The sequence below is a fragment of the Chlorocebus sabaeus genome, chromosome 10 (assembly GCF_047675955.1).
Source record: "Chlorocebus sabaeus isolate Y175 chromosome 10, mChlSab1.0.hap1, whole genome shotgun sequence".
NCBI classification, from domain to species: Eukaryota; Metazoa; Chordata; class Mammalia; order Primates; family Cercopithecidae; genus Chlorocebus; species Chlorocebus sabaeus.
The window spans coordinates 36,524,032-36,548,541 of NC_132913.1; the positions used below are offsets into that span (position 1 = coordinate 36,524,032).

Sequence of the window (24,510 nt, forward strand, 5' to 3'; positions counted from 1 at the left end):
GGGAGTCAAATGTGTGACAGTGAATGTGGTCCCTAATGAAAGTACTCGTAATAGCATCCTCCTATTATATAGTTATATATTAGTTATATTCTAATATACCATGAGAAAGTAAATAGTAATAACATAAAAGCCTGAAGCTTGGGGCAGGTGGGAGGAAGAAGAGGAGCCAGCAAAGGAAAAAGGATACGGTTTTGGTGGTTGAATTGGAAATCACCAATCCTGGTTCTTCTTCATCAAAGTGAGAAAGGTCTAGGATAGAGATGGCTGAAATATTTGCTTTATGCCATTCTCTGGGGAGCTGCTGAGAGACACGCTGCAGAGAAGCAAGGCCTGGGTAAAGTGTGTTGAGGAGGGCTATACTATCATCCTGCTCCGGGCAGATCACAGGTCTGGACAGGCAGCAACCCTGAACCTCAAGGCTGCCAGTGGGCTGGCTTGTGCCTCTGAAGACGTTAGAGTGAACCTCACTGTGTGCTTCCCAGGAAGACAGATGAAGATGTGTTTTTCTCAGCCTTCTTTCCGGGAGACAGTATTAAATTTACCTAACGACATATTTTTATGGAGAATAAACTAAGAGAAGTGGCTTTTTTTTTTTTTTCTTGGATACCATCTTTGATATTAGCAAAGAAGTGACTTCTAATACCAACTTATTGTAGGAAAGACATCTCAAGTGTTTAGCAGGGGCAAGTCTTTTTTTTTTTTTCCCCCGAAATGCTCATGTCTGTTGGACTCTGTCTATGTCTTCACCAAAACCCAGAGAATGTTCAGTCGGTCAAAGCATGCTGAAAGGTGGAGGAATGGCCTGGGATTGGTATATCATGACTTCATTCCCCTGCAGACACCCTTAATTACCCTTGGCACAGCTTGTAACCTCCTCATCCCCAATTTCCTTATACCCTGGAGATGATCACACCACTCTTACCTCACAGGGATGTGGAGAGGATTAATTAGTTTCGGATGGGAAAGTTCTTTAAAGATGAATCATGTGGTATAGGGAATGTGTTCATTTGAGGCCTCTCAGCCCTCAATTAGGAATAACTGCCCACTGTCCAAACACAGACACTAAAGGGTAAATGGAAATTGATCTGCCTTAGAGCCAGGGGAGTGGGGTTTGCAAACTGAAGAGAATGGTGAAGTCAACCTCAATCAAGCGTTTATTCAATGATTATGTTCCAAGTGTTTATCCTGTACAAACTGTAATGGGCAATCTTTGGGGGACTTTGGGGGAGTGTTAAGTGGGAGAGTGATGAGCTGTGCTCACTGCTGGAGTGATTATTACCTACAGCAGAAGACAGTTGCCAGACTTGTGAGTCTGTGGACTAGAAGTCGTCTTTCCCGTCAGTGGATGTGAGCTGGGCATTGGGTACAGTGGGCTCCACATCCCATACACTGTGAACAATTAGGGTCATTGGTGCTTCCCCAGTCCTCTCACCTTCCAGATGGCCACCTCACCAAGTACTTTGGCCAGTCTCTCTTAGGCACTTTTAGTGAGAAGAATCTCTGCATTAATTAAAAAAAAGGAATAAAAACGAGATGAATCCTTTTTCTTGGCCTCTTTCAGTTCTGTTGTTATATGCAACTCCTTTTAAAGGTACATCCAAGGTGTGCTTTTTTCAAAACACAAGCTAAAAGGGGCTATTTTAGGCATTATCAAAGAACACTTTCTCTAGGAGTTTTATGGTCTGGAAATCAGTGCAGAATATGAATGAGATCTCAGTGTGCGTTTCCAGCTTCTTTTTTAAACGTTTTTTTCTCTTTGAGGTGACCTTGAGTGAGGGTAGCAGGGAGAAGAAGAGGGTGAAGAGGAAATAAAATTGATTAAGAAAGGGGATACAGTAAATTTGGAAGGTGCAGGAAAGGGCTTCCCTGGACACATGAGGCTCCTGAGAACATTATCGCAGTGAAAAGGTCTGGGACTGTGGAATATGAGAGGCCGCCAGAATAATAAGCAGTCAGCAGTTCAAGAGTAGTTTCTTAATTTAAGTGAGAAGCCTTTTGTCAAGTAGGAAACTAGTGTTATTTCTTGAAATACTCGATCTTAGAAAGGAAACTATAGGGCCAAGCATCATCACACAAATAGAGGATTCCAGTTTTCAGTGAATTTATTATATTCAAATAAACTTACATCTCTGTAGATATTGATAGGTATAATAATGCAGTAAAAGGGTACAGCCCAGAATATAGTATAGCCTCAGTGGGCTTCAACGCTATGTCCATACCAACATGTGCCCATCTTTCTGAGCCCTTTTATTAAAGTTTGAGAATCTTGCCCATCTCTCTCTGCTTATTTAATGATGTGCTTTAGTGATGGTAGAAGCAGAAAAAGCTAAATTTTTGAGAGGGTGGTGATATTTGTATGAAATTATAAAATATTCTTCAGCTAGATTTATTTTCTGGTGTACTGCTCATTCTCGTTTTCTTACTAATGTCTTCCTTCTTACCCTGATTGGTTTGTAGCATAAATCTAGTTGTTGGTTTCCTATAACTTAATAGATCATAACAATTGCCCTTACACTTCATAGTAAAGAGGCTACCCTTTATTCATTGCAACATTGCCTGTAATACCTCTGCTAAAACAAGCCATAATGCTTTGGTCCAGAATGGCTCTTTTCCTGGTGTTTCTAGCCAAGATTCAAGGCTCAGTCAGGGTCATGGCAGAAACCACCCGGTATAAACAACCTGGCGTTATTTAAGAGAGTTAATAAAGGGACTGTTTACAATGATGTGGGCCAGATTTAGGGGTAGTAACAGATTCCAGAGTTAGCAACAGAGAAAATCATTTCCACTGTATTGTTGTTTTTTTTTTTTTTTTTTTTTTTGAGACGGAGTCTTGCTCTGTAGCCCGGGCTGGACTGCAGTGGCTGGATCTCAGCTCACTGCAAGCTCCGCCTCCCGGGTTTATGCCATTCTCCTGCCTCAGCCTCCGGAGTAGCTGGGACTACAGGCGCCCGCCACCTCGCCAGGCTAGTTTTTTGTATTTTTAGTAGAGACGGGGTTTCACCGTGTTAGCCAGGATGGTCTCGATCTCCTGACCTCGTGATCCGCCTGTCTCGGCCTCCCAAAGTGCTGGGATTACAGGCTTGAGCCACCGCGCCCGGCCCACTGTATTGTTTTATAGGCCTAGAAGACAGGAGAAAACAGTTGCCAGAATCCAGGAGATGGGAGCTGCAGAGTTGGCCCCCTGCTAGGATCTGTGGGGCATGATGATAACCTGATGGGGAGGGAGTCAGGGGAATAAATGCCCAATCTCACTGTCTTTCCATCTTCCAATCTACCAGCACCTGCTATTGGCAAAACCAAACCAGCAGCCAGTGGAAGGGGAACCGTGTGAGTGTTCTTTAGCTCAGCTTCCCAGAGCACATTGTAGGGTGGAGAGGGATAGAGGGTGTTTCTGGAGAAGCAAAGAGAGAAGCCAAGCAGAGTTCATTTCCCTTTCACCGACTGGGATAGCTTGGGAAGGTGGTGTGGTTGTAGTGTATTTCAGGCCCCACACAGTGTGTGTTGAATCACAGGCGAATGTACTAGGCCATTGTTGAACAGACCTTCAGTTGCTGAAAATGGAGTTCTCATAATCCCCACGTGGGTAACTGAAAAGAGTGTTGTTAAAAGATTGTCACAAAACTTAAAAGATTATTCACTTAAATAAACAATCAAAATAGAAATGGCAATTATGATGGTAAAAATGTGAAAAGTCATTTTTAAAAATTCGCAATATCTGCAAGTGTATGAGGTCTGTGTTCACTTGGAGACCTTCAGCCCGTCTCCAAACATGGACTGGGCCTTCTCTGCCCAACCCATAGCCAAGCAAGGGAGGACAGTCTGTGTCCACAAGCAAACTCCAAGCTTTCTTCAGGCTAGAGAGTACCTCATGGGCTGGAGTAGGCATGGAAAGATTTTGTGAATGAAAAGTATTTGAACTGGACCTTCAAAGCAGAATGGGGAGTGTGACACACACTTGAGGCAATAAAACAGTGATACGAGTGAAAGCACAGAGCCTGTTGCTTTTTAAAACAAATGCTATTACAACTACTGCATGTTATTTATGAGTATAGGCAAATCATATAGATTTACTAGAAGGCTGATAAATGGAAACACTCCAGTGAGGCCTAAATATCACTCTCACATGTATGCTAGAGTAGTTTTCTTAAAATTGGTCTTCAAAGGAATTTTACATTCTGCTGTCATATGTGCTCAGATAATCATAGAATTTGAGAGCTGAAAATATGTATATTGAATTTCAGTCTTAAATCTTGTCAGCTATCGTATGGCCTTAATAATATTGGCCTGTATGATCATCCATAGAGGAACAATAAATCTCTGCATTAAGCTTTCTAATTGATTTAATAATTTGACAAAAATGGAAATAAGTAGGGGCTTATTTTTTATTCTCCTTTAATTTCCACAAAACTCTCTGTAATATAGGTATGTGATATCTCCATTTTACTGATAGGGAAACAGACTCAGAGCAATCCAGTGATCACCTAGAGGCAGTAGATCCTGGACAGAGCTAGAATTTGCCCCCAGGCCTGAGCGCCTCCAAAGGCCGGTTTCTCCCCATTATACTAGTCAGCATTTACACTTGACTTTACCCTTGTGGGACCAGGAACCATATCATGAACCATTTAATGTAGTTTTTCATGTTGCAATTAAAACACTAATGTACATAATTTTTCAGTTTCCTCTGGGAATATGAAATTATGCACATATATATCTTTATCTATGTACAGTTCTTTCTGCTCCAAGTGGTAATAGTGGCAATTTATGGAGCAAGTGACACTCTGTAAACTTTGTTATATATGCAGAACGCAGAAATTTTTTATTAGGATTGCTTTTATAAGCTTGTCAGCTTCCAGAGAGTTCTTTGAATAATCTGTTCTGGATTTTGTGACTATGCAAAAGTCAGCATGATATTCTTTTGCCGTAGCATGCAGTTTATTGTTCATTTTTAAATGCCCTCCTGTTTCAAAATGATAGATATCAATAAACATGTTCTTTACTTGGTTAATATATTTCTAGATGTAGATTCAAGAATGAAGTTGAGTGAGTGGGGGCTTTATAAACAATGGTCGGTGACATAAAACCCTGGGACGGAAGTAAAAAGACGGGACAGATGCCTGGTAACAATTCTGCATTGTGCAGCTCTCCCACTTAACCATGTGGGTGCTGAAGGCAGCTGAGATGATAGGGAATACTGTCTCTTAAACAGAGTTCTAGGGACAATTTTGTAATCTGGCACATAGATCGTGCTTAAGCAATGAATTCATTCAATAAAATATATATATGTATGTATGCACATATACACCTATCCAAACACACATATACAGAGAAATTTCTCAAGTGAGAAACACATCTGTATGAAAACTTTATTTTTACAATCATTTTTCTATGTCAGCTGAGGCTAAATGAAGTCAAAAAGCGCTAGCTGTCACCTTACACACTGATTGACGATGAATGCTAAATTTCCTCAACTGAGTGTCATGTATTAGACTGCATTTGTGGCATGATACACTCCTCTACTCAACCAATGTCAAGTAATGGACCTTTAGCCAGCTGCTGGACATTTCAGCCTCGATTTCTCTTAGGAGAGCTTTGATTGGTTATTGAAAGAAATGAATTCAGTAAAGAGAGCAGCTCTCCTGCAGAACTTCTGTCCAGCTATATCTTTCTCTCAAGTATAAAGACACTCCTCTTCCATGGAAAAGAAAAACAAATCTTTCATTTGTATACCTGATAGGAGAAGTATCTGTATAGAATTACCTTTCAATGTTATGTCCTTGGCTTTTTCAAAGAAATGGCCAGGCTGGGCATGGTGGCTCACACCTGTAATCCCAGCACTCTGGGAGGCTGAGGCAGGCAGATCACAAGGTCAAGAGATCGAGACCATCCTGGCCAACATGGTGAAACCCCTTCTCTACTAAAAATACAAAAATTAGCTGAGCATGGTGGCGTACCCTTGTAGACCCAGCTACTCAGGAGGCTGAGGCAGGAGAATCGCTTGAACCCGGGAGGTAGAGGTTGCAGTGAGCCGAGATCGTACCACTACACTCAAGCCTGATGACAGAGTGAGACTCCGTCTCAAGAAAAATAAATAAATAAATAGATAAATAAATGGCCAAATGACGAATGCATCTGGAGGTCCTCAAAACAAATTTCAGACATTATTCATACGTTGTTTGGTGCCCCCTATATTGTAATGGTATGACTCATTAATTAGAGAATTAAGTATCAGGAAGAGTTATCTTTTCTCAAATAATGAGAATCAGTGTGTCCCATGTCTCCCCTGGCTTCTAGGAAGTGCAGAGCAAAGGGAAACCCACAGCTGAGTGCTTTGTTCCTAGAAGGGATTAGGATCTTTACTATCCTCTCATCCAATATGGCTTTTATTCAGTATTGTAAGAGCTTTAATGCATACATGACTTGGCATAAGCCTCCTAAAAATCATTTATAGAAGCAAAGAGGGTAAAAATTATGCCACCTGTGTGAAGGAGACTCTCAAATTTGATCAACGCATTCTTATTAGGTTCCTACCATTTGTCCAAATAGTTGCATAAAACATGACAAGCCAGTCTTGACTCTTTTTAAGGGAGTTTCTAATTCCTAAACATCTAAGCTTTTGTTTATTTATTTATTTATTTGTTTTTATTTATTTATTTTTTTGAGACGGAGTCTCACTCTGTCACCCAGCCTAGAGTGCAGTGGCATGACCTCAGCTCACTGCAGTCTCCACTTCCCAGGTTCAAGCGATTCTCCTGTCTCAGCCTCCTGAGTAGCTGGGATTATAGGCATGTGCCACCACGCCAAGCTAATTTTTGTATTTTTTTAGTAAAGATGGGGTTTCGCCATATTGGTCAGGCTGGTTTTGAACTCTTGACCTTGTGATTTGCCCACCTCGGCCTCCCAAAGTGCTGGGATTACAGGCATGAGCCACCATGCCTGGCTGCTCTTAAATTTTGTCTATGTGGACCTCTTACCTCGTTGCCTTTCTAATGTCATGAAAGGCTTCTCCAAAAAGGTATAAAATCCTGTCTGTGACAGAAATGTAGCTGAAGAGCTGTTACCTTAGAAGAGTCTTTTAGCTTTTTCTTAAAATTTGAATCACATTTAAAAAGATGTCTTTAAAATTGATTAGACTGTTTCTCCACCCAAATTATACACTTATGGGCCATGGATTAATTCATGATTAGATTTAAAATTGATTTGCATAATGAAATTATTTTAACATCGGTGCTGCTTTAGACATTCTCTTTGATCAGGTTGCATGTAGTAGAAAAAGCTCTGTTTTTGGCATTGCAAAATGTACACCTTTATACTTAAAAAATGAGTTACTTGTTTCTCTGAGTTTATGATCCTGTGCTTGATGAGATTTTTTGTAAGTTTAGATTATTTAAAGCAGTACAGCAGGAATCTGAAATGTGATGGGACTGCTGTATTACATTTATGACTGTATGCAATAACTAGAATTCTTCATTAATCTCTTTCCGTAAAAAGTATAGAATATTAGAAGTGGAAGGGACTTTGGCAGTCATTCATTCCAACTTTCCTTTGGTTGCAATAGAGAGAATTTCTAAATCTTCTTAAGAAATCAGTGAACAGAACTCAAGCCTGTTGACCAGGTGTACTCTAGCCAGTATGCAATGAAGCTGAACATTTATGCCACTTGATCTGATTTCTATTATGCTGCTAATAATGTCTAAAGCAAGGGTGAAGGAGGGAGAAATGGGGGAAGCAGGCACCTAAGATTTCTTGAACCCCACCTAAGTGAAATGTATTTTACTTATGTAATTGTGCTCAATCCACACCACAACTTAGAAGTTTCCTGCGTGACTCTAAGACTCACTTTTCTTACTGGCAAATGGGCACAATATTTGTTAACTCTGTGGTCACCTGGTTGGTAAATGTAGAACCAGAATTTTCTTCTAGGTATTTCTGAACCTAAAGCTCATTGTTATTCCTCCTCTCAAAGATGATTGTTATTAATTCTCGTCAGTCACATCTTACCAGTGGCTCATATTGACTTTTGGTCCCAATAATTTTTGAGCGCACGGGGACAGTGTGCTCAGTACGGTAACTGGTACAAATGCATGACTTTTAATTGCACTACTTTCAAGATTCAGACAAGCTATAATGATGGCTAAGCCTGAATCATGATTTTATTTTTCCCTATTGAATGTTGTTATCCAAGAGTAAAGTCTTGTGCTCGATGGATCTGGGGTTGATTGTAAGCTCAACTTCTCTCTCCTATTCTGCTTCAGGCACATAGAATGCTAGATTAAATATATTAAAATTAAAATAATTCATATTTAAACTTGTGGGGGAAAACAACCCTCCATGTACCAGAAATAGAGAACCTATTGGCAAAGAGAAATTGAAGCTGTAGGAACTAGGTTCCCAACGCCCAGGGAAGGTTAGGAACTGGAGCCTCAGTTCCCCTGCAAGGAAGGGAGTGAGCACCTGGTCTTGACTAAGCCCCACCAGTGTTATTCCTAAATTTAATGGGAACCAGCATGTCTCCAGTTGCCAAGCTGGCCTAACAGCCAGAGGCAAGTAGCACAACCCTTGTTGTAAATGGTAAACTTTTCTGGCTAATTTCCCTTTGGAAGAAGAGTCTTTTTGTCTTTTCCACTCTTTCTGAGTAAAATTTCAGCTTTCAGTTTGAATTTCCACTTTGCCTTCTATTCTTTTTACAAGGGAAGGCAGGCCTGTTAAAGATTGTCATTAAAGTGTCTTACTGTGAGATAAGTGGTGCTTGCAGGAAGGTGTGAATGTGAGTGTTGATAGGCATGTTGGACTTACCAGAGCTGTTCCCCTTACATTATCTATTTCATTTATTTTATTGGCAGCTGAAGTTGGCCTTGTGCTTGCTGACTCATTTTTAGCAATTGTGCAAGAAATGCCAGCATTTACCACCTTTGTTTAGTCTCTTCTTTTTCAAATCACCTTTCATCATTTCTTTATCATCTTTGGACACCCTGCCAATTCTAAACGGCCCACCACTTTTGTCTTGCTTACTAACTAAGGCAGTCTTTATAGGTCATAGCTAATGAGGTTGGCTCTATTCCATAAAGTATTTGCTGAGTATCTAGCATGCACTGAGCATGGCCTGGGGAATATAACAAAAAAATGTGGGTCATTTTCCTACCTCAAAAGAGTTTATGATGTCAAAGATGTGCTGCTTCCTGAAGACCCCATCAACTTTCTGTCTTTTCCCTGGAAGTGTAAAATGCCACATGTTGGATGAGGTGATTATCCAGACTCAAACTTGGGAAATAGTCATGCTTCTGGACCAAGTGCCAGGTAAGTCCTTGATTCTGGTCAGTAATAGGCCAAAGTCTCAGGTGGGGCTTCCTAAATTTACAAATCTGGCTACCTGCGATTCTCTGGAAGCCTGAGAGTCGCCCATCCCTGCTGTATCCCTATAAATATGCCTTGCAGAAATCCCTTCCTTCTGGCAAGGAAGCACTCTGTATTCTGGAGCAAGTATTAATGTATCTTCCAAAGGGAGGACTCATAAAACACAGGAAAGATCAGTATCATCGGTGAGGGATTTCTGACCAGGCCTACTATGTGGGAAAGATGGATGAAGGTAATAAGCTCTGTGTTGGGAAAAATGTTTTGAGCTACCCTTGAGTTCACGAAGTGGACCAGATACCTAATATATATGTGGAACTTTCTCTCTTAGTGTCAAAATATGAAAATGTCTAAGTCACAGGAAGCCAAATTATTATAGCCATATTCTGAAACAGCAAGAAGTCGCTCTTAACCATTATGTAGGTCTCTACAATCAATTATGTGGATTCCTTTGAGATACTCCACCCAGAGGGAAAACATGTCTAGACACATAGTTTTGCAAATAACCTAAAGACACTCATAGGCCACCTGTCTTTGCGTATGAAGAAGTAACACTGCTCTATGTGATGGCTTTGGAGAAAATAACCTGAATGACTTAATCTAATCCATATGAAAGATTTCTCTGCCTCTGGAGCAAAATATAAGCTCTCTCATGACCTTGTTCTGCCACAGAGGCTGCAATGAAAGCCTACTCAGCAAAGTCTCAGCAGATAATTTTTAGTTCAGAGTCTCTGTGAAATGATTCTAAATGTAAAACAACTGTCAGCTACTAGAGTTAGTCATTTACTTTTTCATTATCCTAATGTGTTTGAGTTGTGAAAAATAAAACAGTCATGTTAACACAAACCTACACACTGAAGAATAGATAGAGATAGATATAAGTCCTCAGGAAGAAGCAGTAGATGGTAAGAGATTAGAAAACATGCTCTGGAAATAGAAGACATTTTTATTTAGTACTTTCCTCACTTGACAGGCAAAACTTTGGCAGTTTTGCAGAATTTTGATAGAATAAGTCTATGCTGTTTTAGTTAAAAATGGAAATGAAAATACATTTTGTCTATATGGAAGCAATTTTTTTTTGTATACTTCTCATTAGCTTTCAAGTTTAGCAGGCTAGGCTGTGCTATGTGGAAGTGTTTTGAGAGGATACTATGTTCTGAGAACTGTGTTGGGATCATTACATATGTTGCCGCCAAACCACAGTTTCCTCACTTGTACAATGATAATGAAGCTAGGGTTCCTACGGTGCTATTTCAAAGGATAGAAAAACCAGAAAGAAGCCTAATCCTTGTGTTTGTTTTCGATCAGTTGTTTTTAAGTTGTCTGTCATTTATTCTTAGAGAGACTTTTGCAGTGTATCTGAATTCCATATTCCTCTATGTTCACTATCGTTTGTATCGCTTTGTTTCAGGAACTAGAGATAAGGCTAGGAATCTGGGACTAATTACTTGATAGAGAAAAAGCATTCTTGGCATTGTTCACGATTAGATGTTCTAAATTAAACAATATCTTGATTTTGCTAGACTCAAAATTCTTGCCGTGGCAAGTAAGCATCTGTGTGATCTGGCCCTGCCGACTCCCTGACTGTCCAGTCCCCTACTTCTTCATGTTCCAGCCACACTGGCTGCTTTTTTTGAGTTCTCCCCATGAGGCAAGCTTCTTCCCATCTTAGGACCTTCGTTACTTTTCCCTTGATTCTTTACTTGGCTGATTCTTTCCCATCATTTAATTTACCTGTTCGAATGTCACCTACTCAGAGAGACACACTGGGTCCATTGTCTGTGTAAAGTAGCACCTTCTCTTCACTATCGTCTCGCCTTATTGTGTTTCTTTCATGAAACTTATGACTATCTGAAATTATGTTTTGCCCACATGTATTGCCTGTCTTCTCCCTCTAAAATGCAATTTGCATTAGAGTCAAGACCTTGTTGGGGAGTTAGTGATAACAATAACTTGTTATTTATTAGGTATCAATAACAACATGTTGAATGAATGAGTGGGCTTTTGTCTCACACTGAGATTACATGAGGAAAACCAAACTTTTTACTTGTGGTACCAAACTGGGGATTTGTTCATAATAGTAAGTGCTTACTTAGTAAAAATTAGTAAAATCCCACGCATGTAACTAAGTACTTTACAGGCATTAATTTAATTCCCACAACCCTATGAAGTGGGTATTATTACTCCCATTTTATAGATGCAAAATTTTTGGTACAGGGAAGTTAAGGAGCTTGCACCAAATAGCAGTTTTGATTGCAGGTATTTGAGCCAATGCTCTTTACTATTGAATAGAAAGTGCTCAATAAATAGAGCTTTAACCATGCACTCAGCACATGTGCTCAGCTCAATGACTCAGTGCATGCGAACTATGTGCTTCGCTTCCTATGCACTGGGTCGTTCAGTCCTCGGTTCAAAACTATGAGGTAAGTACTATCCTATGCTTGTTCTAGAGATGAGGAAGCCAAGTCTTGGAAATTCAGCAACTTGTCCAAGGTCCCATAGTTGCTTAGTGGTGAAAAAGAGATTTGAATATAGACAACACGACACTGAAACCTGTATCTTAGGCCTTCTCTCCATATTATAAGAACACTTGAGGATTGCTACTGGAACAGTCATTCTGAGACTGTGAAAAAGGGATTAATTAGTCTCCCCCACTCAAAGGGTCTCTACTGGTATAAAGAAGGGTACAATAATGACTATGGAATAGACCAATTCAGAGAAATGAATAGGAGAAGCAGAATCTGTATCGGTACAACCACTTGACTGTAAGGGATAATATTTTTTGCTAACTGTCCATTTCTTCAGAAAGAGCATAAGAATAGAATTTAGAAATCCAATAACTGAAAGGCCAATCTTGGTTTCTAAAATGAACCAGGAAAGATTTATATATATTTTTATATATCACTAGGTATGATTATGTACATGAGCTATAATGCAGGTAGAAAGTCTCGCTATTGTTTTTTGAAACATACTCACACAAGTTGTTGTTGTTGTTGTTTTATAATTCTGAGTACTTTCTTAGCAACTCAGTTCTATTAGTGGCAAACGCCGTCAATAGGGATGATAGGATGTTGTGGCTACATATTGTCTAATAACTTAGTTCCATCCCCATAGGCAGGCCTTATTAGCGACACATGCAAAATCAGTATACCCACAATAAGAGAGAGAAGAAAATTCATAGAATCTATGCATTATTGCTCTGGCTTCAAACAAAATGTGCATGTGAAGGATTATGCTTGTATATGCAGAGATCGAATTTTTTCCTTTGAAAAATTCCCTAAACCCATTGAAACCGGTTGATTCAGCAAGAAGGAGTTCAGCCAATATTATTGAACTCTAGTATTCCAGTATGTTCACAGAACTTTTATGATGAGTTCTTTTATGTACACAATCCTATGTGATTCCTTCTGAACCTACATTTGATGCTCACATTTACCTACATATGTGGGCAGTGTAGGTATTATTAAGCCACTTCATAGATGAGGAAATTAAGGTTAATAGAGTTTAAAGAGCTTCCCTAAGGTCAGGCAGCTAATAAATAGCAGAGCCAGCACCTAAACCAAAGTCTTTGGGTTCCCAGTTAACATACTTTTTCTGCTGCCCACACCTCCCCCTTGTCAAAGGAAACCTGTCAATGGTGACATTATAAATGTTCTTGCTACCAGGTCTGCCTCTGGGGGAGCAGAGCCAGGGGGCTTAAGATGTCATAGCTTTTCCTCAGTGCTATGTACATGTCTGTCATTTTGTTGGGATTTTCCCCTGCCTACTTAAAGTCTATAAACACAGTGAGTAGTATTTGTGGACCAGGACTAACATTATATGGTTGTCAGTTTTTCAGACAACTTTTATTCTGTTTCCTCTAGAACCTCCTGGCAGCTTGTTGTGTCCAGGGTGACAGAAACAGGAGGGGCTGGCAGTTTACAGCGACTCTTGTCTCTCTTCTTACTATCAGTGTGCTCTGGGATCTAGCAGAGATTTGATTTCTCAGACTCCTTGTCCTTTCCCCTGCCATCCTTCTCACTGCTCCCACTTTTATTGTTTCTTCCAGGTTTTGAAAGAGTTGCAAAATTTATCAAATGTAAATGTTGACTCAAGGAATAGAACTGACAGATAGGTGGTCCAGTGACTTTGGCTCAACATGCCTCAGAACCACAGTTGATTTAAGAAATCCGGTGATTCAGCACAGAGGAAACCAGCTAGCCGCAGGCACTGAGGGAATGGGGTGCAGCAAGGCCAGCTCTGCCTGCTTGTCCTTTCTGAACTCAAAAGGCCATCGTGTGTGCTGCTAAAGCCTACCTGGCTAGTGCAGAGGCCTGACCAGTAGAAGGAGGTCATTACTCACCTTTCATCTGATCAAAAACAATGCAATTTACTCACAGGTCCTGGCCCTACAGAACAGGTTAGATGGTTGGATATATTTGAATAATGGAGCTTTCCAAACAGAAGCAAAACAAACACCCACTGATGTGTAAAATATGAAGAAACTGAACCAGTGTGTCTTTTCACCATAGATAGAAGAGTTTGGACCGCCCAGCACACAAGGTCAGCATGCTGCTCCTCTGTCACACTCTCGCTATAGCTGTTGTCCAGATCGTTATCTTCTCAGAAAGCTGGGCATTTGCCAAGAACATCAACTTCTATAATGTGAGGCCTCCTCTCGACCGTAAGTAGTGGTGGTTGCCATCCTAGTTCGTGGCTGTGGGGTCAGAGTGTTCATATGAAGCCCCCTTTTCCATTTATTGTAACTTCGTCTTTCCCAGAACCTTTGGTTTATCCCTAGAATAAAACAGAAAGTCTCCATTACTTCTATGGGTAAGCGTATGGTAAGTGAAAGTTTCTCCATTTCTTAAAATGGTCTGGCTTCCTGCTGAAGTTTTAATAGCATTCTTGTTTTAAAAAACACTTTTGGGGCCAGGCACAGTGGCTGACGCCTGTAATCCCAGCACTTTGGGAGGCCAAGGCAGGCGGGTCACGAGGTCAGGAGATCAAAACCATCCTGGCTAACACGGTGAAACCCCGTCTCTACTAAAAAATACAAAAAATTAGCCAGGCGTGGTGGCGGGCGCCTGTAGTCCCAGCTACTCGGGAGGCTGAGGCAGGAGAATGGCGTGAACCCGGGAGGCGGAGCTTGCAGTGAGCCGAGATCCGGCCACTGCACTCCGCCTGGGCGACAGAGCGAGACTCCGTCTCAAAAAAAAAAAAAAAAAGAACGCACACACACACACACACACTCTTCTGAAACACCATTCCTAATCATGGCATAGTAGAGGAAATTCATTGTTCTTTGTGTCTTCCATGGAGAAGGAAATTGGCTGTTGAATGTTTCTGCATAAATGATCTATTAATTTTTTCAAATGGCCATTAAGGATTTTGAAAACAGATTTATTTGTTTGAAATTTGGAAGGAAATATCACCTGGATTTTCATTACTACCACGCATAATCACCATTAGCAAAGGTTACATAAGACTCAACTTTCCCACTAATAGTTTAAAAATAGGCAAATATTAGTGTATGTCATCTACAGGACATATATGTTAATACATTTTACATACATATGTATAGATACATGTTTGTATACATATGTCATTAACCCTCCTTTCTTTTTAGACAAGTAAAACTTCTTTGATGTACTTTATTAAAGAGTGATTCTTATAAATAAAAAATTATTTGGTATACATGTGAGTGCCTGTAGTTCCCATGCCTGGAAGAATATCAGAATCATTATGAAAGGATTTTTAACTGCATATCCCTAATCGCTTCTCCAGAGATTTAATAGTCAAGAGGGTGAGATGCAGAATATATTTATTTCTTTTTTTCCCTGCTTTTCTTTTTTAAGAAGCTCTCCTGATACTGTTGATACATGGTCAGGTGTGAGAACCCCCTCTTCTTATACTACTCCTAAATGAGATCTATATTATTACTGTTCTTTACTTTGTGTTTTATTATTTGGGATGGTTATCTCTGTGTGTGTGCATATATACACATGTATACTACACATGTACATATACATACATATACTACACATATACACCTTGAACTACCGTTATACATTCCTAAATTGGTAATAATTATATACTGATAGCTGAAAGACATGGCACAGACATCATTTTCATAGACCCTAACTTCTTTACAAATTTTGAAATTTTTAAGCTTAGTACAATTTTATGATGAGAAAAAAATAATTTTAAAAAAGAAAAAAAAGTAATACATGTTCATTATAGAAAATTCCTGAGACAGAAAACATATAGAAGAAAATAAAATTTATTCATAACCTCAAGATTCAAAGGAGTTTTTCTTTTGGAATATTTTCCTTCCAGTATTTTTTCTATGTATGTGTATTTACATATGTGATATACTGAGATGGTACAAATTTAGTTTTACACAGTTTTTCCTCTGTTTATACATATTTTGAATATTTCCCAATGTCTTTGAAGATAATTTAATGTCTTCTACATTAAAAAAAAAAATCATAAGGCTGGTCTGTAGCTTATTTCACTATTCCCCCACACTTTATATCAGAAAGAAAAATAAATCACAAGCAACCTAAATGTTAAATAATTCTTCACTGATTATCTTTTTAAATGCACTTTCTCTTCAGTTGGCTAATGACCTTAGAATAGATTTCCTGGAATTGGAATTACTAAATCAAAAAGGTTGTGCCAATTTATACTTTAACCATTTAGCTACCAGCATTGAGTATTAGTATTTTTTAACTGTACTGATTTAATTGGTGAAAATGGATGTCATTATTTATTTATTTACCTAATACACTTTCGAACATAGGCAAAACTGAAATATATCCTCAGTATTTAACTTCTTGTCCTCCAAACTTTAGCTTTTGATATTTTGTTCTTGTTTTATGCTACCATACATATCCTCCCCTTTATCTGAAATTCCCACTGCTTTCTGATTGTCACCCCAACTTCTAGTTATATTACTAGGATGGTTACCATCTTACTAATAGAATGAAGAGGATGAAACAGTGTCTTTGTCTTACAAAAATGGGAGAATTGAAAGTTGTACACAGGGTCCTATACCTGGTCTACACAGAAATGTCAAATTATTTTAGTTTTTTCTTCTTGTCCACTAAAGTTACAAGATACAAGAAGGCAAAAAAAAAAAAAAAAAAAAAAAGGCGTAAAGACAAGTTGCTCTCAGTCCAGACTGCCAGCAACTCAGAAATCCTTCTTTCCATAACAAACTAGTCTAATTATAAGGGCTTAAGAATTACTATCATCCTCATATTAAATGTTATATTCCTGGCCAAGGTCTAATGTTGTAATAATTGGCATATTATCAGATGAGATTACTTGTTTGAGGTTAAAGGTAGCTGTATTGGAAGTGCATATGGACAGAAACCAGCATGATCTGATGTGCTAGAGACTACAAGGTATTTGCTTGCAACCCCCCATTTAATCATTATACTTCTGCAAGTCATGAGCATCTTCATTATTAATATAAATATTATTATAGCTTAGAATTTTAAAAATCACACAACTAATCTGTGGGAAGAACAGAATTCAAACTCAGGTTAATCTGACTCCAGTTCTTTTCAGGGATGACACATGTGTTCCAATACCTCTCCCACCCTCATTCACCCCCTCAGCCCCTACTTATTCCCAAATTATAAATGATAATAGAACAATACTATGCATCTTTCAAAGTAGCTGTGGGACCACTTTCATTACTCTATAGTGGCAATTCTTAGAAGACATTTAAACAAAAGGGAATAAAGAAAAGTCCCCAAAAGCCTGATGGGTAAATCTAGCTCTCTAGAAACAGATATTTTAAGGATGAAAGCTTGTAAGTTTTGTTTCATCTGTTAAAGTTGCTAATTTTGTGCCATATTTGATGTTTGAAACTTTTGTCTTCTGTAACTTACTGTTTCACTTTGCTTTTTTCTTTAAAGCTACACCATTTCCAAATAGCTTCAAGTGCTTTACTTGTGAAAATGCAGGGGATAATTATAACTGCAATAGATGGGCAGAAGACAAATGGTGTCCACAAAGTAAGTGTGCTGAGTTTGGAAGACTTCTGTGATCTCATTTCTTTTGAATCTCTCCCGATTTGATGACGTACTTTAGGAATCAGATGTATTTTTTTCTGAGACTATCCGAACATCAGACTATATTGAGAGTTCTTGGAAGCTGGTGTCAAAGCCTCAAATTGAAGTTGAGTACCTTAAGAAAGAGTTTCTTAAATGTTATTTACCAGGGAGAACACATAGACCACAATATTGATTAAGTCATTCTCAGAATTTCAGAAATACTTGATTATACATCTAGAAAAGTCATACTTACCGTCTCAAAACAAAGGATGATTTCTGTACTCTTGAGATACATTGATATTTGGGAAACTCATTCATTCATTTAACAAACTTTCAAGTATCTTTTTAGTTTGTTTAGTTTACTGATATATCCCAGTGCCTAATCCAGTGCCTGGCCCATGTTTTCTCAGTAAATATTTGCTGACAGAATGAATGAAAGTCTCTGATTAGATAGTCAGGGAAATCTTCTCTGAGAACTGTACCTTAGAACTAAGACCTGAGTGACCACAGCAAGCTGCCATGTGGAGATCTGTAGGAAGAACATACCGGGAAGAGGGAATCACAAATGCAGAGTTTTCAAGGTTGATAGTTGGCCTCTTCAATGAACAGGAAGGAGACTGGCTGCAGAGGCTTAGTGGGAGATGGAGGAAGGATCTGAGAAGGAAGCAAGGGCCAGGACATGCAAGAGCTTCTTTTTTCTGATAGTTTGGATTTTATTGTAAAGGTGATGAGAAGGCAGTAGGGAGTTTTAAGCTAGGGAGTACACAGCAGTTGTGTTCCAAAATATTGCTCTGGCTGCTGTGTGGAGAATGGAGGGTTGAGGACAAGAGTAGAAGGGAACACCAAATGACGACTCTTGTCTTCAGACAGAAGATGAGAATTTGAACTAGGTTGGTAGGAGCAGAGGAGGTGGGGAGGTGAATGATTGAATGCATATGAACTTGGAAGTAAAGCAGACAGACTGTGCTGATGGATGAATTGAAATGTTAAAACCCTACTTCTGAGGAGATTGCGTTGTTCAGATTTTAGGATGTACTGTGTTTTAGGTTTTTCAGATATAAAAGGCCAAGAAAAACAAACTCTTACGGAATTAGAGATAACTAGTTTTGGTCTACTGTTGCCAGGAATCTTTTGGAAATTCCAATACCACATTATTTATAGCAGTGGCATAGCCTTATCTCTTCCAGTTAAAACCAATGTGTGGAGCCAATAAATACTACACACTGGAGACCTCTACTATGCCTGAGAATCTTATGCCATAATTTAGCACAAATGGCTGTGACATCCATGTGGACAGTGTTTTTTGTTATTTATTTTCAAGAATAATTAATTACCAAAATATGTTTTTCTTGAGGTTCTTTTACATTTCTGTCAAGGGACCGTACTTAAGTTGTGTGTGCGCTTATGAGTGTATGTGCATGCGTGATTGTATATATTTGGGGATTTATTTCTACATTTTCAACAGAAATGTATCTTTATTTCAAAGTTTTCAAGGTTTGTTGATGCTTCTCTTTACTACTTTGTTTCAGAGAGTATCATCCTTTAACAATTTGCTTTAAGTTGCCTTGAAAACTGCACAGCAAGGGTTAGAACAGTAGTAAACTGCGGCACTGATGTCCAGCCTATTAGGCCTTATCTTCATGGATCATGCTATTGTTTTGAATTGTACCAAAACACTGTTCCTACTAGGTCTGTGCGTAATGCTCCAATTTGTCATTAACCAAAGCCATTTTAGCATGCAGGCAAAGATGATGTGTGGCTGTTTCTGGGTTTTAGGATTTCTTCTCTGTTGAAACATGGCTGAACCAAAGGAGAAGCTGCAGCTTTCCATCACCAAAAAAAACATCAGAGCTGGGAAGGGTGGAAGAGAGTCAGCTCTGCGGCATCCACCTGAGAGGCTGACTCTTAATGGGCTCAATACGGAATGGCCCTGCATTCCAGCATGGCATAACAGGACCATTCTTGACTATAGGCCAGGCAGGTCCCAAAGACACTAACCACCTGGAATTCTAATTGAGGGTGTAACTTCTTACTTTTCACTTTGTCATTTCAGGGAGAGATAGTCAACCATTTCTGGGGGCAAATAGGCCTACGGCTATTGTTCTTTGTCATCTCAGGTTTCCTTTTCACTTTACAGCTTCACTTCTGTGGTCTGTTGGGGTTGTTAAAAGAAGTTCTCTGTGTAACAGGATATGACAAGAATGACATTTCTTGTTTTATTTACCCTGGCTTTTATGCTGACTTTTTAGGGCTGCCTTAGCATATGTGCTGTTCTGTATGAACACATGCAGCTACCAGTTTTCGATTCTTCTTTTTTTGGAATAGAAATTGAAATGTCTTCTCCAGAACTTTTAGTGGCTCCCTTTCCTTTTGAATCTGGAAGTCAACTACTCTTGTAGGGCACTCTACATTATATCACTGTATTAGTCTGTTCTTGCATTGCTATAAAGAAACACCTGAGACTGGGTCATTTATAAAGAAAAGAGCTTTAATTGGCTTACAGTTCCATAGGCTGTACAGGAAGCCTGAGGCTGGCATCTTCTTGGCTTCTGGGGAGGGCTCAGGAAACTTACAATCATGGCAGAAAGCAAAGGGGGAATGAGGCATCTCACATGGTGGTTGCAGGAGCAAGAAAGAGAGCGGGGAGCTGCTACACAGTTTTAGATAAGCAGATCTCATGAGAACTCACTCACTGTCACAAGAACAGCACTAAGGGGATGGCACTAAAACATTCATGAAGGATCCGCCTCCATGATTTAATCACCTCCCCTCTCCAACACTGGGGCTCACAGTTTGATATGAAGTTTGGATGGGGACACAGATTCAAACTGTATCAGTTGCCACGTGGTTAAATATTAAGTATACTGAGGAGTAGAATCATGTTCTGGTTAAAAGTGCAAGCCCTAGAAAACCTCCTGGGTTAGAATCCTACTCTTCACCATTTTCTTTCTATGTGACCATAAGCAAGAAATTGTCCTCAATTTACTGTAAAATGAGGCTGTTAATGTGACTTACCTTAAGGCTTATGGTAAGGATTGAATGCTTGAACACAAGTTAGAGGAGTACCTGGCTGATGGTGCACATTCAGTATGGGCTTGCTACTGCTTGTATTATGTAAAGCTTACCACCACCCTATCAAAGCACCAAGACACTTATTATCTATCATCATTTTCCTAAAACCAAAAAAAAAAAAAAAAAAATGAGCTCAGAAGATCTAACATGACTTGCTCACCTATGATAGAGGCAGTTCCATAAGCCCAATCTTCTCAACTTTAGTCCAATTTTTTGGACTTGCTGTTGTAGTCTCTGATCAATAAACTAAGAAGCATTTCACTGGCCTCCAGTATAAAAGAAACACAGAACCAAAGAATAATGTCCTAGGATATTGAATGAAACTTCTCGAAAGAACCCTAAATAATAAAATGTGAGTGGCATAAAGCCTTAAGGATAATTCTGGGTAGAAATGAGGTATTGTAGCTATACTAAGCAGGAGGTGGTGGGTGGGAAACAGGGAAAGTAAGAGTTAATTAAAGAGGAGGAGAAAAATGGAAATACATTGATGAGAAAAGTCTAACATATTGGTAGGATTAAAACCAGAATAGAAATTATTAGGTTGGTGCAAAATTAATGCAGTGTTTGCAATTAACAGATGAGTGAAAAAGGTGATCATGATGAGTAATTCAAAGCACCTGCTTTTCACCCCAGCTCACCACATGGCCTATTAGTATATAAGAGAAAAATGATGAATAATGAAACAAGTGTTCTGCCCCATTGCATTTTACCTTCACAATTTTCATTTTATTTTAGATTTCAAGAACGTGCTTCAGAGGGAGAGAGAGAGGGCCAGAGACATAAATATTTTCATAACAAATGAGCAGACCCATGGTTTGATAAAATAAATGCTTTCAGTTTTTCCTCAGCTCTAACCGAAACCACAGGATGAGTGCCCATTTACATTCATTTTCAAAACACGCATGTGCTTCAGAAGCTGGTGTCTTGAAAAATATCCCCTAGAAACTTCAGAGTTCACTGCTATGAAATGTCTTGCCTAGAAACCCCAGGACTGGCCTGAATTTGAGTCCTTTCTGCATTAATTGTTGAGCGATCTCTTTTGTAATGTGGATAATGAAATTACCTTGTTTCTCGGTTTTGTTTTTTTGTTTCCTCTTGCCTAGACACACAGTACTGTTTGACAGTTCATCACTTTACCAGCCATGGAAGAAGCACATCCATCACTAAAAAGTGCGCCTCCAGAAGTGAATGTCATTTTGTCGGTTGCCACCACAGCCGAGATTCTGAACATACGGTAAGGATTGTGTGTGTGTGTTATTGTCTAAACTTTCATGCTAGTAACGTAAGTCGTAGATCAAAGGAGAGGCTGGAAGGATAGTAATATGTTGACCATGTTTACATTTTGAGGAAAGACTCCATACAAAGATAAAATGCAGACCAAAGAACAGTTGGACTTTCTGTCCTTCAAAAAGAAATAATGTTACTATAAACAAGCGGCATTTCCCAGACTCCAGAGCTAGACCCTAGACCTCAGACTGTGGGTGAATGATGTAAGGCCAACTCTGGTGACCTGAGAGCAAACAATCCACAAGAAAATGGCAAAGCCTGCTCTGCTCTGTTGGTGGCCAGGAGTCACCAAGAACACTGCAAAGGGACACTGGAAGATGACAAGAGGACTATGGTGACAGTTTTTATGAAGGAAACCTTGTCTTATCTGCTGCTTCTGCTTAGATTAGGAAGGGAGTCTGAAGGATTAGCCTCAGTTTAATATGATGAACTCTAGGTACCTTTTAGATCAATTGATCACTGTAATGTTCTCATTCTATCATTCTAAATGAGCATTTCACTCCTCTATATGCCTGGAATTCTGAAATGCTTAAAAAAGAATTACTTGAAAGTACGTTCATTTCATGAGGTTTTAGAATTTGATTTACCCTGTAAGTACAGAAAATGATTCTTAAATCAGTGGCTTTTAGCTCTAGCTACACAAGAATCACGTGGGTAGCTTTTACACACTCTGCTTGTTGTTGAGGGATGTGGGCCGGCAGGCTTTCCAGACCAGTTGAAATGGAACCTCAGAGTAGGGTCCTGGGTGTCAGGATCTTTTTAAAAAGTTCCCCAAGGTGATTCTGATGTGCAGCCAGGGTTGAGAACCACTGATATGGATGCCTAAAGTTGATGCCTTTATCATACCTAGTCATCCTGGAAGCCTCTATGAATGGCTGGGTTTATCAGGTTGAGGCATTGTACCTGGCAAGGTTTGGTATTACCTGAAAACATCCCCTGAAAACACCTGTTAGGGACAAGCTTTTTTTTTTCTTACACCACTCAGCAACCATAATTAGCAAACCATTGTTGCTGTAATGATAAGAATCAGGTGTTAGCATAGACAATACAGAGTCATTATTATCCCCTAACAAGTAGCACTAGGAAAGAAAATCAATGACTAATCCCAAAGGTTCCTAGCTTTCATTTTTGTCTGAGTGTTTTCCCTTACAAACCTTTAGAAGATTTGTGGATTCAATCAAGCACTCTTATTCAGTTTTTCTTCCTCTTTGCCTTGCTAATGCTTGGGTTGGGTTTGATGCAGATAAATCACAGTTAGGATAAAAGACTTTCAGCATGGTTTTTCCCTTCCATTCCATTGGCATTCGTGGGGGAAGGGTACCCAAGAGCCTAGATGACGCGAAATTGGATAACCAACTCCAATTGTCTGTCTTTAGATAGAGCTGAAGAAGCTTTTCTTTTATCTTTCTTTCTTTTTCTTTCTTTTGCCTCTTCCCTCTTCTTCCTATTATTCACGGTCCTTTCCTCTCTCCTTTTTGTAACAGGAGTGTAGGTCTTGCTGTGAAGGAATGATCTGCAATGTAGAATTACCCACCAATCACACTAATGCAGTGTTTGCCGTAATGCACACTCAGAGAACATCTGGCAGCAGTGCCCCCACACCCTACCTACCAGTGCTCGCCTGGGTCTTTGTGCTTCCATTGCTGTGATGCCACCGTTCCTAGGAGAGGCAGAGACCAGCCTCTAAAGCACAAGCCAAAAACTGTGTGAACGGCGAACTTTGGAGTGAAGATCAATCTTGCACTTGGTGAAGAGTGCACATTGGACCCCAAGGCGAAAGCCAGTGGTTTGCTTTGATAAAATGTTCCCACATGAGGCCACAGGACTGAGGATGGGAATTTGGCAGGGCCTGAGAAGATGGTCTGACTTCCAGGCTTCCTGGTCAAAGAGAACTACATTTGGTCAGTTCTGCAGAGTGGATCCTGGCAACTAGTCCCACCTGACTAGGCCTTTAGCTGAAAGAATTTCTTGACCTCCTTGACTGCCTCAGAGGCTGCCAGGTCAAACCCTCCTGTTTATGTGATTAGCTCAGAGCGTCTCTATGAAATCTAACCCTTCCCCTCACGAGAAAGCAGTTTTCCCCACCAACAGACTAGTGAATGAGAAAGGCAACTGCCACGAAGAAAACTTCCAGTTGAACTAACATGAAATCTATTTGCTAATTGTGGGGGGAAATAAAGCTTTTAAATTATACAATGTAAATGCATGCTTGTGTGTTTCTTGACTGATGTGGAGACCGCTGGTGAAACAGTTACCAGGACCATAAAATAGGTCACTGACATTTGTGTCCATGCACCGTTGGTGATATGTATTATACTATAAAATTCTATGCTAAAGCTACTTAGCTTTTATCTTTTGGGGGAGAGATGCATTTTAGGATGCTAATACAAACTTAGTGACCTGAGAATATCTGGGAAACCTCCCTGATAAAGGAAGATGACACCTTGTCATATGATGCACCCTTAGCAGTAGTAGCTTCAAAAGTTCTAGTCAGAGAAAATGGCAAGGGGGGTCCCTTTTCCTCCTTCAGTCATATTCTTTATGCATGGCATGTCTACCAAGAGAACTTCTGTAAATACACGCTAAACTATTTGGTCCCATTCTCTTCTCTTTCCACTTATAATGCAATCTCTGAATTTCGAATGAGCATCTTCTTCCTGTTTCTAGAATTCTGATTTCCTGCCTTCAGTCACACTTTGGGATGACCTTTAAACACTCTGCCCTTGTATTTATAGTGATGAGTTAATGGAATGGG

The 24,510-nt window shown here is 39.6% G+C and overlaps 1 protein-coding gene across 4 annotated transcripts in view; it reads left to right on the top strand.

Annotated features, from left to right (window-relative positions):
- Nucleotides 1-23,951, top strand: part of LYPD6B (LY6/PLAUR domain containing 6B) — a 181,868-nt gene extending 157,917 nt beyond the window's left edge. For all 4 annotated transcript variants that reach the window (XM_038002147.2, XM_073020265.1, XM_038002148.2 and 1 more), the window contains 4 exons: nt 13,860-14,011; nt 17,259-17,357; nt 21,572-21,702; nt 23,240-23,951. In XM_038002147.2, coding sequence (XP_037858075.2) covers nt 13,897-14,011; nt 17,259-17,357; nt 21,572-21,702; nt 23,240-23,404 — 510 coding nt within the window. In that variant the 5' untranslated portion in view covers nt 13,860-13,896 and the 3' untranslated portion in view covers nt 23,405-23,951. The remainder of the gene's footprint in view (nt 1-13,859; nt 14,012-17,258; nt 17,358-21,571; nt 21,703-23,239) is intronic.
- The last annotated feature ends 559 nt before the right edge of the window (nt 23,952-24,510 follow it).